The 20,106-nt window shown below is 49.4% G+C and overlaps 1 protein-coding gene across 3 annotated transcripts in view; it reads left to right on the forward strand.

The window, feature by feature from the left end:
- Positions 1-20,106, forward strand: part of LOC122384452 (collagen alpha-1(I) chain-like) — an 87,382-nt gene that overhangs the window by 36,546 nt on the left and 30,730 nt on the right. The window contains exons 2-3 of one of the 3 annotated variants that reach the window (XM_043371843.1): positions 5,566-5,703; positions 15,052-15,320. In XM_043371843.1, the coding sequence (XP_043227778.1) occupies positions 15,098-15,320 (223 nt within the window). In that variant the 5' untranslated portion in view covers positions 5,566-5,703; positions 15,052-15,097. Of the gene's footprint in view, positions 1-5,565; positions 5,704-15,051; positions 15,321-15,720; positions 15,976-20,106 lie in introns of those variants that run through there. The other 2 variants (XM_043371844.1, XM_043371845.1) reach the window with 2 other exon arrangements.

Consider the following 20,106-nt stretch of genomic DNA (forward strand, 5'->3'; position numbering starts at 1 on the left):
AGAAAATTGAAAAGCGTCTGTTTTGCACGAACGCTATTCTAGACGTTCTCAAACATCGAGATGTAGGTAAAATTGACACACTGAACCGGAAAATGGCAACTGTGACCCCTCGTTATGTCCCCGAGGTCATCTCAGGTCACGAACAGAATCTAACAGTTTTTTTTCGCTAATAACTTCTGATAGAGGCGTGCTAGAGCGCTAAAAACGCCTTCGATGTGTTCGGGTCGACGTTGCGGATCGACTGATATGCAACATGACCTTTTCCGGTCAGGTCATGACCTTGACCTGAGGTCAAATTTTCAAGTTGACCTTTCAAGGTCAAATTATAGTTCATTCGACGCGTCTCGACGAGAGGAACACGATGCTGGCAAAAGTAATGTCATGGCTCTTTTTAGTCAAAAGTTATTGCCGAAAAAACTGCTTTTCGTAAAAACGGCTATTTTTGGAGTTTTTGCCCTATGGAGGTTAAACCGTTGATCTGAGGTCAAATCTGAGAACATTACTCAGAAAGGTCTGTAAAAGGGCTATCGAATGCGCTTTTCCGCGGCGCTGTAGCTCTATCGGTTCCCGAGATAGCCGTTGGCAGTTTCCAAAATGTTGGAATAGTCAACATTTTACCTTTGGTGACCTCTGGTGACCTGACCTTTGACCTGACCCAAGACAATGGCCGGGTGTTTTCGTCCTTATTTTGGACGTTCTTTCGATTGCCGCTTACCGCGTGTTGCTACGTGGCCCAGGAGCCGAGTTAGAAGGGGGGGGTGTTCAGACACCCCCCCCCCCCCCGGCCCGGCGCGGAATCTCAGAGCACCGGCCCGGCGCGGGTTAAGTGAAGGTGCCGCCCCTCGAATGTAGGTGCCGCCACCTCAAATGTAGGTGCCGCCACCTCAAATGTAGGTGCCGCCCCTTTAGGTAGGTGCCACCCCTTAAAATGTGGGTACTGCCCTCCATCGTGTAGGTGCCTTTCCCCAAAATGTAGATAGGTGCGCCCCCTCATGTGTGGGTGCCGCCTATAACATGTATGTGCCGCCCCCTCAAGTGTGGGTGCCGCCCGTAAAATGTAGGTGCCGCCCCCTAAAGTGTAAGTGCTGCCACCTCAAGTGTAAATGCCGCTCCCTAAAAGGCAAGTGTCGCCCCCTTGAATGTAGATGCCGCCCCCTCGAATGTAGATGCCGCCCCCTCGAATGTAGGTGCTGCCCCCTCAGGTGTATTTGACTCATAATGTATTTGAGCCCCCCCCCCCCTCTCCGCAGCTGGAGCCTCGAGGCATCCAAATCTGCAAGCATCTAACTTTTCTCGCAATGCTTGGATCATATCTCTAAAAATGTTTGATTTTGACCCCCAAAAATAAAAATTAAGATAATATCGTGTAAATGGCAAACTTCTTTCCAAAAAAAATTTCAATTAAAAAAACGGAAGATATGTTTATGACCCAAGGTCATCTATCGCGATACCAAATTTGAGATGGATAGATCCATCTTTGCCAAAGTTCTGGCCAAACATATTGCTCAAAACTGGTGTCAAATTTTTAAACTCATTTATTAGCTGTTGTAGACCACGTACCTAGCGTAAACTCTACCATTGGATTCCTCGTGATGAGTGCATCGAATTTATTTTTGCCTGTTTATGCAAAAAAAAATATCAGTTTTGAGATTTGACTGTTTTTCACCTGGACTTGACCTGACCTTCATCAAAACATAACCTGAACTAGCTCCAATGGTCGCCTAACCCACATCATTGAATTTGAAATGTAAAATTGACCTAACCCGCGCACCGACGGGGGTCTGCGCCAACTTCGCACCGACGGGGGGGGGACGGATGACCGCCCCCCCCTAAGATCTCGAGAACGAAGCAGGATAGCGACAAGCGGTAAACGGCACCGGATACGCACGTTCAAGATCTACAATTTTTACAAAGGTCATTTTCAGGTCAGGTCAAAGATGACGTCACAGGGGTCGAAAAAGTCAAAATGGCGGCGCTAGATATGGAGAGAGTTTTTCTCGAATAACTTTCGAAGTAGTCAAGATAGGAACAAACTAAGGGCATCATCGTGATCCTCTCGTCAATCCGCATCGAATGATATATATGTTGACCTCGGAAGGTCAAGGTCAAAGGTTGACCTCAGGTCACGTGACCTCGAGGTCATCATGTACATCATTCGATGCGTCTGAACACAATGAGACCATCCACGCGGCTGTATCTTGTTCCTGTACGGAGTTATTGGCCAAAAACCTTTGGTGACCTTTGATGACGTCACATGACCTCACAGCTGCCCAACAGCAAAACGGACCTCAAGGTAGTGAAGGTTGATCGTATATGAAGTCATGTATGGTAGGGGAGAGTGGGGAAAGATGCCCAGGGTTTTACTATGTCATATAATATTCGAAAAGGACGATCGGAAAGCAAAAACTTGGAGTTTCAACGGAAGCCGACATCATTTTTCTCCAAAAATATCACACTTTCGTGCCTGAAATATGATAACTTTTTTTGCTATTAAGCATTTTCCTGAAGAAGTCAAAGGGGGCATCTTACCCCACAGGGTGGGAAAGACGCCCCCTGGCGTTGGGGAAGATGCCCCCTGCGCTATAAGTGACATAAATGGGCACGTGAATCGCCTGAACGAATCAGTAGTCCCTTCGAGCCTGCAGTAGACACCAAACGTCATCGTAAGGGCCCTCAAAAGTGGTCGTAAGGGGCTTCAGAGGTCATCGTTAGGGCCATCATAGTCCAGCGCGGCCAAACAAGCCTCCGTGGTGGCGTTCGGAGACCACTGTGGGGCCCTTATAGGTCTTCATGATGCTTGAGGGCCCTCGAGCCCATCGTGGGGACCCCAGATGCCAGCGCGGCCCGTGGAGCCAACGTGGGAGCCCTCAAAGGATGTCGTGAGGGGCCCTGGAGCCAATAATGGGGCCCACCGAGGCCATCGTGAGGGCTCTCAGAGTCAGATGCCGCCCAAAAAGTCGCTGTGTGGGCCGAGAGACCGGCATGGGGAGCACCCGATCGTACCGTAAAACGGGGCTATAAGGGACATTGGGGTTATAGGGGACAAATTTCGGGAAAAAGTTTAGAGGGATCTTGGTAATACAGCGAACGAGAAACAAAAGAAAATAGATATATAATATGAAACACTGATGTGTGGACATGCATGCCACATCACCATTTCCAAGATGCTTGTTGTTGTTCTCATGCTATGAGCTTTTGAAAAAAGTGCCAAATTCGCAAGAAAATTGTATCCCCGAAAACTTTGTTTGTGGAAACACAACCACGGACTGTGGGACCTTCACAAAGGTATAGTCAATGACCACATGTATCCTGAGGATGCCCATGAAATTACATCCATGTACCCTCCTTGCCTCATCCTCATTTCCGCTTTTTTCTGTTTCAGGTAGATTTTGATGTCAAAACGGGGCTTTAAGGGACACCATCATTACCAGTCAAAGCGAGGAGTTAAAACAAGGAAAACATATTCGAAAGATGTAATCATGAAAGCTGTGGATGCAGTGAACAGAGGGATGTCTTTCAGGGTAGCTGAGCAGAAGTTTGGGATCCCAAAAAGTGTCACGTAGGCACAAGAAGGCAGCTGCTACCTGAAAACCGGGCCATCCCACATTCCTTGGAGAGGACAGAGGATGACCTGTGGTACCCCTTCTCAGACATTGTGAAAAAGATCCAAGAACCCAAATACCTCACCAGGGGAATCATGGAAATCAAGGAGCTCAAGGAATACAATGAGTGAGCTGATATCAAACACCTCCAGCTCCAAGGAGCTGCCAGAGACCCTCTGAAGTTTTCTGGTGGATGGTGTTCTGGAGTTCAGAATGGCAGGAGAATGCCTCGTTATCAAGTGGTTGTACTCATATCATTTGTGTTTTGATAATAACACATTATTAAGTTTCCATATTTGAGTTTCCTTCATGGTATTTGTGTTGAAAAGGGAAGTTACCTTTTCCGTCTTCCATTGGAAAATTTGATGGATGCCCATCCATTGTATGTGCATTTAAAAAACAAATATTTTGCACAGGAAAGCAGTTGACATTTTTAAAAACATAGTCTGTGTCCCTTAAAGCCCATTTGATGGTGCTACTAGAGTTTAAAAGGCCATAACAGTGCTCGTCCCTTATAACCCCGGTGCGGGGCTATAAGGGACAAGCGACAAAAATAAAAAAAAATCATACATCTATGATACCAATAAAATGCATATTACGCCAAAAGACAGACCTAGTCAAGACCTGAAAAGTGGCAAAGTTTGAAGCCTGTGTCAGCAATAACCTTTGAATGACAGGTTGTCAAAGTCAAAACCTGTCCCTTATAGCCCCGTTTTACGGTACTGGACTCTCAATAGTCCCAGACCGGCTTTTGTCTCTCATCACAAGCATGTAATAAATCATTTGACGGGCTGCTTAAAGGACAGCCTACGGATTTAGGGGGGCGTCTTTCCCCATCAGGGCAGGGGGCATCTTACCCCAAAGTACCGAATTGATATTAAATCAGTACAATTTGTTAGCCATAAAACCACACCCTGAAACAAACTGTTTGGGACACAGTACACGCATGTTAATGTATCACGACTATAGCAAGGGACGCAAAAATTATCTACCTTCTTTGATATTTACAATGTTTTGACACCAAAATATTTTTCGAAAGCAGCAAATAAAAAACATGCATTCACTAGCCAGCCGTTGCCCAGCTGAGCTTCGCAAATTTTTGTGCAGTTAACAAGGCAGGCTTCCGCTTTACGCTAAGAACATTAATTTCCAGATTCTATTCTTTGTTTCGCCGTTAGAGGGGGTGGGGCGTCTTTCCCACCCTGGGCATCTTACCCCACTCTCCCCTATATGGGGCCATTCCGACCCGTTTTAGTGGTAAAAATAGGGAGTTAATTTTTCCCCCATTGACTTATAATGGGGAGGTCGCGAAATTGACCTGACCTTAGGTCACCGATATCAAAATTCCGAGATATACAAATTGAAGCTACTAATGACCTAATAACATCCTGCGACTTTCAAAGGCCTCCGACATCTACTGTAGCTCTGGCACGGTGACAAAGTTGCAAAAAAGTGACTTGAGGTTGGGTCATTCAAAGTGACCTGGTGACCTGACCTTAAAAGATAGGAGGTTCAAACTTGCACACCATGTGTAAAATTGATGAGGGAATAGTCGTACCAAATTTCGATTGTGACCCCTAGTGACTGACCTCTGTGACCTGGCCTGGTATCAGTGACCTTATTTAGCAAGATGTGTATTAGACAAGCAGTGTAACGATGATTTCCGATAAAATGCCTTTTACTCGATTTTATAACACATTTCTTAGAAGGCCTGTAAACGGTTTACATACATACCTGTGGTTGGCTTTGTCCGGGAATAGTCCTACGGGCCGCGGGCTAACGGTGGCTATTTGGATAAAGGAGCTGTTTTGTCAGTGAGGTCGCTGTCGTGTCTCCGCTGCTATTCGGTCGGGCTGAAGCGGATGCTCGTCGCCGCGCCCGGAGCGGGCTGTCGGTACCCGTCACAGCTCTGTGGATGGGGTACGGACCGTGTGTCACGCCGTCGCTGCATCCGTGCCGACAGGCTATGCTGGTGCGGCCGGTGCAGTCGACCACGCTGCGCTAGGTGCCCGCGCAGCCGCGCCCGTCTGGCCACTGGGAGCGGCAGCCGGAGAGCGCCGGACGCGCCGCGCCGCGCCGCGCCGCGCCACTGTCAGCGGCGGTGAGTGGGACGGGCAGCAGCCGGCGCCGGCCAACTCGCTGGGCTGGCCGCAGCCGTCTGCAGTAGTGGTGCCAATCGCATGAAATCTCAATTCAAACTCCGATCCGATTCCAAGAACCTGCCAAATAAATTTCCAATTTTTGTCCGAAGCGGTGGCTATTCCGATCTTTTCCCAATGTTTAGCATTCTTCCTCCTTAATCATTTTATGGTCGACGCGACGCGTAGCGAGCCAATATTTCTTGTCAGCTTCTATTTTAGAGGATTATGCAATTTTGTCATATTGCGGGGGTCAAAAATGAATGATACTTATGATAGAATGTAGGTTAGTAGAGTTTACAAAATGTTAACCCGCGCCGGGCCGGAGGGGGGGTGTTTGAACACCCCCTCCCCCTGTGGTTTTTCGCAGATATCTCAAAAACGGCGGCGCTCCCGTTTTGGGCGCACCTGTTCGTGCATCTTTTTCGCACATGTTGTGAAAATTTCAGACCCAGGTCACCTTAGGTCAGGTCACCAGGTCACGCCAAGTGACCTCACCTCAGAAAAAAATAAGAATGCTCGTCATAGCTACACCAATTGATCGATTGCATTGAAACTTTCAGCGATTGATAAGAGCAACATTATCTATAAAATGTTTATCTCGGAATTTTGATATCGGTGACCTAAGGTCAGGTCAGTTTTGCGGCCTCTCCATTAGGTATAAGTCAATGGGAGAAAATTGAAAAGCGTCTGTTTTGCACGAACGCCATTCTAGACATTCTCAAACATCGAGATGTGGGTAAAATTGACACACTGAACCGGAAAATGGCAACTGTGACCCCTCGTTATGTCCCCGAGGTCATCTCAGGTCACTAACAGAATCTAACAGTTTTTCGCTAATAACTTCTGATAGAGGCGTGCTAGAGCGCTGAAAACGCCTTAGATGTGTTCTGCTCGACGTTGCGGATCGACTGATATGCAACATGACATTTTCCGGTCAGGTCATGACGTCATGACCTTGACCTGAGGTCAAATTTTCAAGTTGACCTTTCAAGGTCAAATTATAGTTCATTCGACGCGTCTCGACGAGAGGAACACGATGCCGGTAAAAGTAAGCTCGTACAAGGCTTGGGTCAAAAATTATTGCAGAAAAATTGTTTCCGAAAAAATTGCTATTTTTGCAGTTTTTGCCCCCTGCAGGCAAAACCGTTGAAGTTAGGTCAAATCTGAGAGAAGTACTCAGAAAGGGCGTTAATAGGGCTATCGAATGCACTTTTCCGCGGCGCTTTAGCTCTATTGGTTCCCGAGTTATGCGTTGGCTTCCTGGAAATTGTCGACATTCGACCTGAAAGTCGGCGAAATTTTGCCTTCAATGACCTCTGGTGACCTGACCTTTGACCTGACCAAAAAGTGACCGAAGTGATTTCGTCATTATTTTTGGCGCTCTTTCGAACGCCGCCTTCCGCGTATCGCTACGTGGCCCAGGAGCCGAGTTAGAAGGGGGGTGTTCAACCCCCCCAGCCGGGCGTCGAAATCCAGGACCCCCAGCCGGGCGCGGGTTAACCTGGTCACCAGAGGTCATTGAAGGCAAAATTTCGCCGATTTCCAGGTCGAATGTCGACAATTTCCTAGAAGCCAACGCATAACTCGGGAACCAATAGAGCTACAGCGCCGCGGAAAAGCGCATTCGATAGCCCTTTTAACGCCCTTTCTGAGTAATTTTCTCAGATTTGACCTAACGTCAACGGTTTTGCCTGCAGGGGGCAAAAACTGCACAAATAGCCGATTTTTTTCGGAAACAGTTTTTCTGCAATAACTTTTGACCCAAGCCTTGTACGAGCTTACTTTTACCGGCATCGTGTTCCTCTCGTCAAGACGCATCGAATGTATCATAACTTGACCTTGAAAGGTCAACTTGAAAATTTGACCTCAGGTCAAGGTCATGACCTGACCGGAAAGGGTCATGTTGCATATCAGTCGATCCGTATCGTCGAGCTGAACACATCTAAGGCGTTTTCATCGCTCTAGCATGCCTCTATCAAAAGTTATTTGCGAAAAACGGTTAGATACCATTCGTGACCTAAGATGACCTCAGGGCATAAACAGGGGTCACGGACACCATTTTCATGTTCAGTGTGTCTAAACCACCTGTAATTCAGTGTTTGGGAGTGTTTATAATGTATTTCGTCCAAAAGAGGCGCATTTCAATTTTCTCCCATTGACTTATAATGGGGAGGTCGCAAAATTGACCTGACCTTAGGTCATCGATATCAAAATTCTGATATATACATTTTGTACATGCTATTGCTCTTAGCAATCGCTGAAAGTTTCAAAGCGATCGGTCACTCGGTGTAGCTATGACAGACATTGAAACTTTTTATGAGGTGAGGTCACTTCAAGTGACCTGGTGGCCTGACCTTGAATGACCTTGGTCTGAAATTTTCACAACATGTGTAGAATTGATGTATGATAAGGTGTACCAAAAACGGCGGCGCGGACACAAGGGGGGTGTTCAAACACCCCCCCCCCCCCCGCAGGGCGCGGGTTAAAGCTCTTTCGCCAACTTCGCCTCAGATATGACTTCGGGTCTATGGCTTGTGTACCATAGAGGCCAAATAGCTAAACGGACGGAATTTGCCGAAACATTTGTTCTGTAACAACATATGATTCAGTGACTGTGTATGATATTCATGTTATCACCATCGTTTTTGTTTCGTCGAAACACGTCTCATGGCTTACAATTTGAGCTTGAAAACTTAACTAGAAAACTTGACATCAGGTAAAGGTCATGTCCTGACCGGAAAAGAACCTGCTGCATATGGATTAGTGATGTCAATTACGGAAAATCGGAATACCGATACCAAACCAAATACCAACCAAAACCGTGGAGAAATACCGAAACCAAACCAACTTGGGAACATGAGGAAAATACCAACCTTTTACCGATTTCTTAGCCTCTTAAACATTAGCGATGGTTCATGATACCAACAAAATACCAAACACATTAGGATTGAAATACCAAATACCGAGTTGGTATCGGTTTGGTATCGGTATACCAAAAAGTTGGTATCCGATTGAAATCTCTAATATGGATCGATCTATGTATTTTGCTAAGCTGAACGTGCTGTCATCGCTCTACAGCGTCTTTATTAAAAGTTGTTGTCGAAAATGTTCTAGAGACCTTTGATGACCTAATGACTGACCATTCGAGTCACCACTGGTCATTAGCTGCACTTTGTCTCTAAAATGAGCAAGGTGCCATGGCTACAAAAGTATCTAGCGTTTTTAGCATATTCTTTCAAAGCAGAAGGCACTCTTGCTTTTTCCCATATCTTATCATGATTGGTGAGGTCACATATTTGACCTGACTTCACTTCTCAGATGTAAAATCCCAGATTCATGAACTGTTGGCACTTATAATCCCATTCATTACACCAAATTTCAGACTTATAGGAAATAATCTATAGGAATGACAAGATTGCAGTTTTTAGAGGCATTAAAACTGTTGTGACCTGACCTCAGGTGACCTGTGCTTGATTTTTATGCACGATGCAAAGGTGCTGTACAATAAGATATACTGCTGCTTTCGTGGCGCTGCGCGCCGAGGATTTTCTCAACACACGAAAAAAACCGGGAGTGTGGCTAAAAACACCCCCACCCATCAAGACGAAGACCGGAAACCCGACCCCCCACTCAAAAAGCCGTGGCGACGCCCCTGTTTGTCTTCTATGACGATATCGTCCAAATTTTAAGACAAGTGTCCCAATTAACGTCTGTCACATATCCTACGTTTTTCTGCCATATTAGGAAATCATATTGGGCTCGACTTAGGTGAAAATGTAGTAAATATTTTTTTTGTTTTTTAGCTGCAGAAAAATGGGCATATGACAGGCTTGACAGAAGGGTGGGTAGAGTGTTGGATCAGTGGCCTACTGACTAGTCCAGGTCGCGTGCCACCGGGTAGGTGGGTAGAGTGTTGGATCAGTGGCCTACTGACGTCCAGGTCGCGTGCCACCGGGTGGGTGGGTAGAGTGTTGGATCAGTGGCCTACTGACTAGTCCAGGTCGCGTGCCACCGGGTCGGGCCGCTCGTTGGTTCCGTCAGTCGGCCGTCATCGATCGCGGCCGACTGACCCAGCCGGCGGCGGGCGGGATCCCGGGCGCCGGGCCACCGCACAATAGGCCGGCGGCCGCATTTAGCGCGACAAAAATCACTTTGGTGAGCTCCGACAACAACATACAACAACGATGCGTTTAAACTAAGAAATACTTGGGGCATTCAAAAATATCCAAATAAGCTTGCTAGCATAATGCCATCAACGCTAAAATAAGCGAAACTTTCGACAATGTTTACCATCCATCACGTGGTGGTCAATCTGCTATGCTCAATGCGCTGTGTTCGTTGCTTTATCAAACAGAAACTGCCCGACGGTTAGCCTATTTTCTGAAGTTTTACGATAAACAAGGACATGGTCAACGCAGAGGCAGGCATTTCACTTCCTACAACTCCTCTGCACAATATCTAACTATATGCATTTTTGTGAGACGCTACGAACAAGGCTTCAGAAAATCAAATTTGTATTTTCGAGGAACCCTTAGGTTATAATTTCCGTCGACTTCCGCGACGTAGTTCTTTGGTTTAGTTAAAACCAGTATAACGCCTTTTGGGGCGACTAACGGAGCGAGCGAGAGGGTGGGCCTTGTACGTGCAAAATTTCGAGGGGGTAGCTGCAACTGACTGGTGCACGGCACCTTACTAACCGGTCTCTAGCGATGTGCCAAATTTGAGCACAATCGGCCCAGCCGTTCTCGAGATCTGGAAGCGGCACCCTGCACGTCCGCACGTGCAAAATGGGTCCCAACTGACTTGTGCACGGCACCCTACTAACTGGGTCCCTAACCGTGTATCAAATTTGAGCGCCATCGGTCCAGCCGTTCTCGAGATCTGGAAACAACCCCTTCACGTGCGCACGTGCAGCAGTACCCCAACTCTGGCACATGGATATGCTGTGCCTAGTGGGTGCCTACCTACATGCCAACTTTCAGCGCAATCGGCCCAGTAGTTACCGAGATATTGCAACAATTACAAAACTGACACCTCTTCGTTTTGCACATAAGTGGTCACCCACATGCATCGGAAATAGTCCAATACTTGTTAGAAGGAATGAAGCTACCCTACAAAAATTACTTCGTGTAAATCGGTCAAGTGGTTGCTGAGATATAAGCCTCGCAAAAGCGTCCGCACGGCCGGCCATACTCAGAAATTTCCGTTAATCTAAGGAAAGACTGCGCTCGCTTCGCTCGCTCTGTAATGAGTGTTTATCTACAAGTTGCGATAAAATGTAGCTGCTAATACCCGCGATCTTCAGAATTATAGGTAACCATTTTTGTTTGACACGTATATACCCGTCCGCACCGAGGCACGAGGGCGGCCGGGCGCCTGGGCGATATGAGGCATGTCGCTGACCCCACACGTGGGCTTATTCCGGGTCGCTGATTGGCTCGTTGGTTGACATGTCACGTGACACAGCTGACAGTGTTGTTATCGGTTGCAATAAAATCGATTTTTCTTCAGCTGTAGATTGGTACGGACTGACTTAACTTGTCCCTCAACTCTCGCCCGTATAGGGGCGGGGTTGAACGGACCCCTCCTCCGCCTCGGTTTTTCGCGAATAACTCGCGTAAAAAGCGGTCGATCGCGACGAAACTTTCAATACCCTCACGTTAATCAATTTTACACCAACCCTGGAAATTTCATGACCCTGACTCTAACGACCTTTGACCTGTGACCTACTTTTCGAGACCATGTTTGGCTGGAATCGCGATTCGGCGTATGTCGGCTCGCATTAGCCGCGTGTTTGCAATCTTTTCGTTGCTTCAAGCGTTCAAACATGTGATATGATGTTGGTCCCATGCATTAGGGTGGGTGTTAAGGTCACCGGAAGGTCAGGTCAGCTCATTGACCTTTGATGACCTCGGTTCACTTTTTCGGGTTTTACATGTTTCTAAACTAGTTTTTTGGCTGAATTCGAATTTAACAACCATTTGAACATTAACTAAGTAGTTTTGGTACCTTTATAAAGGCTTGGCTACACTATGCGTTTTCTTCGTGCGTTTTTTGCGTGTTTGCGTGTTTTTCGTGATATCGTTCTAGAAAAAAGAACGATATTACGTTTTTTGTGATGTTTTTCACCTTAAATTTTAGTTTACAATAAGAGTTATATTAGCTTTTGTATGTAACCAAAGTAAAAAATATATTGTTTATAACTTTTTTCCTAGAACGATATTACGCAAAACACGCAAACCCGCAAAAACGCACGCAGAAAACGCATAGTGTAGCCAGGCCTTAACATGTTACGAAGCTGTCAGAGGCGGTTGCCATCTACTACGAATATCCGGCAAAAGCCTCACTGGTTGACCTGATCTGACCTGGCCCGACCTGGCCTAAAAAATCCAAAAATTTCAAAAATCCGAGACGGCAGTTTTGTAGCCCTGTTAAATCTGCACCTTTTATGTCTGACACATTTTTCTGTATCTCCAAAGCTTTTTTTGGGTCGAAAATGGCAAAAATGACATCACTCCGACGTCATTAGAGGCAAACCTATCATAGCCTTTGGAATTTTTTTGGTCACAATGTGCAATAGCTATTCACGGGAGGGTACTGAAAGTTTGGTGATGATCGGCGCAGCGGTTCGGGAGATATCGAAAAAAAACTAAAGGGGGGGGAATGGCCCGCTCCACCGCCTGGAAGGTTAAGGTCAATATTTGACCTACTTTTAGCAGATCAAAGCTAAATGTCTAATAATAATATAAGAATAACCAGTAACCTCATTATATAAATCAGAAATAGGAGCCAAAAAGTTATATTTAAAATTATCGAATATTTCGCTCCTGGAGCTTCGTCAGCGATAGTTACAGAAAAAACATATGATAAACATATGTTGACAAACATAAACATATGACAAACATAAACACAGAATAACATACCAGTATAATAAGGGGTCACCCACATGCATCGGGAATAGTCCAATACTTGGTAGAAGGAATGAAGCTACCCTGCAAAAATTACCGCGTGTAAATCGGTCAAGTGGTTGCTGAGATATAAGCCTCGCAAAAGCGTGACCACGGCCGGCCGGCCGGCCGGCCGCTCATACTCAGAAATTTCCGTTAATCTAAGGAAAGACTACGCTCGCTTCGCTCGCTCCGTAATGAAAAACATATGTTTTTCTGTAATTATCGCTGACGAAGCTCCAGGAGCGAAATATTCGATAATTTTAAATATAACTTTTTGACTCCTGTTTCTGATTTATATTATGAGGTTACTGCTTATTCTTATATTATTATTGTTCATCATGAGCCTCAAGCAGAGTTTCAGCTTTTTAAAAAGCTAAATGTCTGTCGAAATTGCAATCCGCTGTGAAAGCAATCCGCCCTGACCGCGACACCCGACCGCGCCGGACAAAAACTTCAATAGCGCTGGTCTGCCCTGTGCTAGCGCCCTTATTCTTTCAGGGTTTGGCTCAGAAATTATTAGGGAATGCTATGGTATGATGCACTAACGGGCACACACTGTGTAAACTGCTGTACATAGGTGAAACGAAAGCAAATATGTTTCACTAAAAAATTGTGATTGCAACAAGATGACAGATGATTAGATCAACGCCAAACCAAAAGAGATACGGCTTTTTGTGACCCGACATGAGAAGCAGCAGGCTTTGGGGATCATTACCATGTATAATTTTTCCAGTTCGTATGAAATGAACGCACACTAGCGGCGTTTGAACTTGCAAGTGCCTGACAGTAATTTTAACCCTCGCCCGTAAACGGCGATCTGCCACCTTCGCCCATGCAGGGGGGGGGGGTTGGTGCGACCCCCCCTTGGCGTTTGAAAACGGAGCGTCGTAGAGCTTAGCGGAAAAGACCAACGGATTGCTCTCGCCGAGATCTCGCGATTGGTGGTATATTTTTGGTCCTAGGTCAACATTTGACCTACTTTTGACCGGTCAAAGGTCAAATTTTCGGAAAAATAGACTTTTTCAACTTTCCGCGGCGATTGCGGCAAAACGGTGGGAGATATCGACTTGAAACCTTCACTATCGTGTTCCTTGATCAATTTTCTATCGTTTGGTATGTATTTCGTTTCCCTAGCTCTAAAAATGGCGCGTTGGGAGCGCCGGAAGTCGGCAAGGTCACAGTCGGCGGCAGAAATTCGAAAAATCAAAATTTAAATTTTTGAAATCTGATTGGATTTTTGGATTTGGAAGGTCCATTTGCTCCCTATAGAAGCTAATATTGCTGCATATTCCCATTGAGGTGACAAGAATTAGCAAAATAGTGGTTCGGGCGCTTTTCAAAAATAGTACCGGACGCTGTTCCTCTTGTGACGTCATAGCTCCGTGACCTGACCTGACCCGGTCAAGTTTCTTATACCATATGATAGCCAATACTTGCCCCAACATGCATGAGAAGTTTCATCACGATCCATCAACCGATGTCTGTACCACCGGCAGGAAACCTCGGGCGTTGGCACTCAGTTTGTGAAAATCCGGCCGGAGGCTGTTCCCTTTGTGACGTCATAACTCCGTGACCTGACATGACCCGGTCAATTTTTTTTTTATCAAAAGATGCGCAAGGTTTGCCCCATAAGGTACCCAAAATTTGGCGGCGCTGCGCGCCGCCGTTTTTGCACTATTTCCGAAAAACCTCAGGGGGGGGGGGGGGGTTGCACCAACCCCCCCCCCCCTACATGGGCGAGGGTTAAGACATAAAATGTCGCTACTTCTGACAACCATACACGAGGCTGGTTTTGACAAACATGAAAGCTATGTGATTTCAGATGCACCAGACATGTCTTTGATTAGCCATATCGCGATTTACTCGGTTTGGTTAACTTGACTTTTTGGTATTTATGGCCACTCGTGAACCCCATTTGCATCACTGTGGGCTGTCTCCGCGTGTCAGGCTTCGGTCAGTGCTACCAGTGGCTCTCAAACTTGTTCGCTCAACCGCGGCTGGGACCCACCCCTCAGGGTCGCGATACCTTCAAGAGAGACTATACCTGTCGGATGGCCGCTCTCCCTGTCAGAGTGCCGCTGTACCTGTTGAATATACTGCTAGCCCTGTCAGGCGGCCCCTGCCCCGACTGCCACAAGACTCGTGTTGACGCCGGCGCGAGGATATTGTCTGCTGGGCCGGTCGTTTTCCTCTCGGCGCCGTGTCGCTCGTCATTTGTCGGCTGGTTACCGGTATCAGCCGATGGTGTAGTCTGGACACTGGGCAGGCCTACATCCCCCTGCAGGCTGCACCTATGGCTGGCTGCGACGCCTGTCTGCGCCGGCCGTGTCCTGAGTGTCTCTGCTGATTCTGTTCCAGACCTGAATGACTGCCCGCTGCTGGCGGCTCTAGGGCGCCAGGCAGCATGATCAAGGAGCCGAAAGACAGTAAGAAAGAGAAGAAGGGCGGCGCGGCGGCGGCCGCCGCCCCTCCGGCGTCCGGGAAACGGGACTCGGCCGGGCCGGGAGCGGACGCCAGCCCGCTGAACGGCGCTGGCGGCGCGCCGGACGCCCCTCCGGCCGCCCCCGCCCCCGCCGCCGTGGACGACGAGCTGAAGGCTGAGGGAGCGGCGCCGGCAGCCGCCGATGGTGAGTACGCCGCCGATCCGGGCACCGGCCGCCGGCAGCGCCGTGTGTTTACCAGTGGCAGCGCTCGGCGTCGGTCAGAGAAGCCACCGGCTGGCCTGAATGGGCCGACGCTCCTACCTGCTCCCCCCCCCCCCCCCCCCCGAGACGGCCGGCCAGCGCGGCGGTGCGGCACCTGCCGAGAGCGGCCACACGGGCCACAGTCGCCTGCGGCCGGCGCGCCGCGGCGCCGCCACCGCCGGCCGCCGGCGCAGGCGACTGTGGCCCCTAGCGGCGGGCGGCCGCCGCCGACGGTGGCCGGCCGGGAACAAAGCGGCCGCCCGCCGCCGAGTGGCACTGCTACGTCAAACGGGCCGGCCGGCCGGCCGGCCGCGGCAGATAGTGGCGCCGCCCCGGCCTGCTCAGTGTGCGACTGGTGAGCGCCGGGAGACGGTCGAGAGCGGCGCTGAGCGGCCAGCCGGGCGGGCCGGGACGCGGCCGTGTGCGTGCGCGTGGCGGGGCCGAGAGACCCAGTGGTGAGCGCGGCGTCAGCGAGCGTGTGGGCCGTGCGCTGGCCGGCCGGGCTGAGGCGGCGGCAATGGCCGGCCGCGGCCGCGCACTGCCGCTCGGCCCATAGTGCAGACCATGAGCAGCGCGATGACGGTGGCCCATGACTCAGGTAGGTGCGCCACGCCGGGCGCCGCCGCCGAGCACTGAGCGCTCCACGCAACGGGAAAGTCGGGCGGGCGGGAGGGAGACTCAGAGATCGGCCCGTTCGCACCGAATCAGCCGATAATGAAGCTGGAAGTCGGTGGTTCGTGGGTGTCAGGATATAGGGAATAGAGCAGCAGCATTGCATCATTGCGGTGCCGACACGTGTATCTCATCCTCGGCACTCGATCGCAGAAGTAGGTCTTTGCGTGTCGATGTGTTGATCGTTCCACATGGCAGCATGTCAAGAACCAGGTCATTCCGAAGCCGACTCCGACCCGGTCGTTTCTCGGGAAGGTCCCGGTCGACCCGGTCGTTTGAGCGTCTGCACATATCGGAGGTGCAGTGGACGTCTGCTGAGCTCGCCGGGCAGTGGCCGGAGCCGGCGCCGTGCGGGCAGTGGCCGGAGCCGGCCGGCCGGGCCGCCGTGCGGGCAGTGGCCGGGCCGCCGAGCCGAGGCGCGCGGCGCCGGCTGCCAGCCGCGCGTCCAGCGGCCGGCCGGCCGGCGGCACCAGAGCTGTGTGCTCCGTTTGCCAAGGTCGGGCTGGGCCGGCGCGGACCACTGTGCCGCCCCGGCGCAGCTCTGGTGACGGTCACACGCGCAGGCGGCCGGCCCCCGTCGCACACAGCCCCTATCGGCCTTCAAAGTGGCCAATATCCGATGTTCCGAAATTTTCCAAACGTTTTTTCATTGCATTCCGTGTTATGAATTGCACAGGCCGCATGAAGCGTGATTATGAAATAAAAATATTTGCAATTTTGATATAGCTGGGAAAAATTTCAGAGTTAAACGTGCTGTCATGCTCCGTGGGTCTTAAATTTTGCTGGTGTTTCCTGTATGTTTGATGCAGTATTGCAATGCAATCCAGCCATCCAAGAAACATTGCACGAGATGTTTTCTGGGATGGTTTTCTTGTATAGCTTGATTTCATCTGGAGCTTCTGTTTCAAAGGAAATTTGTAAGCTTGGGTCATGGGTGTACTGTTAACCCGCGCCCTGATGGGGTCTGCCGAGCAACGCGGTCTGATAGGGGGGCATTTTGCCCCCCCCCCCCCTAAGATCTTGAAAACCACGCAACATAGCGACAAGCGGCAAACGGCGTTGGATAGCCCCAGTGGGAAACTACCTTGTGACCAAATTACATTGACCTAGGTCAAACCGATGACGTCACAGGTCAGGTCAAAGGTCGAATTTTCACCGTTTACAGGCATTTCAAGAAATGCGTTGTCAAATCGAGTAAAATGCATTTCATTGAAAATCATCGATGGGGAAATGTTCGCCAAACACATGTTTTGCTATTTGAGGTCATGTGCCTTGTGGTGTCTCGAATGCTTATTCTTTTGGTTCTGCGCCAACTTAGAACCGACGGGAGGGGGCGGATGACCGCCCCCCCCCCTGAGATCTCGAGAACGAAGCAAGCTAGCGACAAGCGGTAAACGGCATGGGGGTACGCATGGACAAGTTCTACAATTTTTACTGAGGCCATTTTCAGGTCAGGTCAAAGATGACGTCACAGGGGTCAAAAAAGTCAAAATGGCGGCGCTAGATATGAAGAGTTTTTCTCGAATAACGTTCGAATTAGTTAAGCTAGGAACAAACTAAGGGTATCATCATGATCCTCTCGTCAATCCGCATCGAATCATATACATATTGACCTCGAAAGGTCAAGGTCAAAGGTTAACCTCAGGTAACGTGACCTCGAGGTCATCATGTATATCATTCGATGCGCCTTGACGAGCTGGGCACCATGAGACCATCCGCGCGGATGTATCTCGTTCCTGTAAGGAGTTATTGGCAAAAACCGTTGGTGACCTTTGATGGCGTCACATGACCTTACAGCTGGCCAACAGCAAAACAGGCCTCAAGGTAGTGAAGGTTGATCGTATATGAAGTCATGTATGGTATATGGGGCCATTCTGACGCGTTTTAGTGAAAAAAAAAACAGGGAGTTGATTTCCTCCCCCCCCCCCCATTGTCTTATAATGGGGAGGTCGAGAAATTGACCTGACCTTACGTCATCGATATCAAAATTCCGAGATATGCAAATTGTAGTCACCAATGACCTAATAACATCCTGCGACTTTCAAAGGCCTACGTCATCTACTGTAGCTCTAACACTTTGGCAAAGTTGCAAAAAAAAATGACTTGAGTTTGGGTCATTCAAAGTGACCTGGTGACCTGACCTTAATAGTTAGGAGGTTCAAACTTGCACACCATGTATAAAATTGATGAGAGAATAGTCATGCCAAATTTCGCGGCGTATTCACGAAAAACCTCAGGGGGGGGGGCGGATAACCGCCCCCCCCCCGTCGGTGCGCGGGTTAAGAGGCCCAGAATTTTGCACAATTTTATATATTGTTGTTTTATTGCAACTGCATGCTCCCGAAGGATGTGGCCATCGACCATATGCGAGTTATCATGCTGAACATGATAGGTTTGGTTTCCATTTAGGAGCCACACAACCGTGTGTTTCAGTGTTCATTTCTACTCGGTGTGTAAAATAAGCAGCACCTGCTTTTCGGCTCATATTTGTGCATAAACAATATTGTTGATAAAATGAGACACATACATGAGAGTTCAGTCAGTTTTACGCAAACTGAGGTAAAAAGAATGGAATTTGGTTGTACCACCTGTCAGGCTAAATCGGAAATATCCATGCGGTGCATTGTTGGGGCCGCAGTGAGCGGGTGGCTGCCACCCACACTACCCCGCATTTACCAGCTTCTGGCAGAGCCGGCTTATTTATTTTGAAGCGAACCAGATCGACGCTCCTAGGCACTGGGCTATGCTATGTGCGGCATGCTCGCACCTTGCGCGGTGGAGCGAAAGCGGCAACATCTTGATGCAAGAGCTAATCTGAAACACGGTAAAGCTCTTACTTGCATACGCTGCAACTGGCATACCGTACCGCCGTTACACCGAGAACAAAGTCGAAAATGGAATGTCGTCTGCTTTTAAACGCTCATCTGAATGACATCGATCTAGAGGGAGCGTAGTCGCGATGCTAAGTGGTAATCTATGTCTGCGCTTAGTTGTGGCTGCCGGATCACTTCCTTTATTCTTTCAGTATCCATTAACGGGCATATTTGCCTCGCTTTGAGGCCTCAGCTGCCGGGCCAATCCTGCCCTACCGATAACTACATACCACAGGCCAGACCACCCTTGTGGCGCAGTTGGCAAGTGCGTTCACGTTTGGTGTGGGAGGTCCTTGGATCGGAGCTGACCTCTGACAGCATGTTCCTCGGCCTGCTCCTACCCAGGAGATGGCAGTAACTGGGGAGTGTTCGCTCGGTCGTGGGGATTACCGCTGTGCCAGCCAGCGCCCCCGGCAGCAGGTACACGGGCCTGATCAGCCTTTAAACAGATCCTTCGGTCCGGTGACATGTCCCGAGGGCACGGCCTCGCTTCATGTCCCGGAGCAGCCCTCTGACCTGCCGGGCCCGAGAAATCGGGATAGCCTCCAGTGTGCGCACCAGTGCGGTGCCACCTGGGGTGCGTGACAGGAAGCGTGCGGTCAAGGCTGTCCCGCGGAGCGGGTGCAAGAAACGATTCGTACCACTGCCGTGTATGTAGTGTATAGTCTGTCTTGAAAGTATCGCGACTCTGAGCGAAGGCGCCACCTGTTCCAGCCGCCGTTGGGCGGAAAAGTTTGAGAGCCGCTGGTAGCACTGACCGATTGACCGAAGCCTGGCACGCGGAGTCAGCCAGCGCGAGCGCGGCGGGGCGAGGGGTGTGGTTGCGGCCTGCGAAGGGATAGGGGAAGGTAGCAGTCGCCGTCCGGTAACTTGTGAGGGCAGCAGGCATGTGGCCAATGGAAGCCATCCTACTCGCAGAGATTTTGTTGAGATTTGCTCGGTTGCAAAGTTAAGAATTTAACCCGTCATCGGCACGACTGTCACAGGTTTTTGGTAAAATCCGGAAACCCGTGCCTGAAAACGAAAAAAAAATCATCAGTTACGCCCGCTAACAGAATGCATCCGTGGTTGCAGATGCACCCGCGAGCGGATTCAAATCGCAAAGACATCTCTCTCTAGCCAATTAGTCCCATGATTGAATGTTCGGTTAATGGAGGCGCGCGTCCCCGGCCGCACCGGGTCGG

Source organism: Amphibalanus amphitrite, unplaced genomic scaffold (assembly GCF_019059575.1).
Source record: "Amphibalanus amphitrite isolate SeventyFive unplaced genomic scaffold, NRLGWU_Aamphi_draft 000190F_arrow, whole genome shotgun sequence".
In the NCBI taxonomy this organism is placed as follows: Eukaryota; Metazoa; Arthropoda; class Thecostraca; order Balanomorpha; family Balanidae; genus Amphibalanus; species Amphibalanus amphitrite.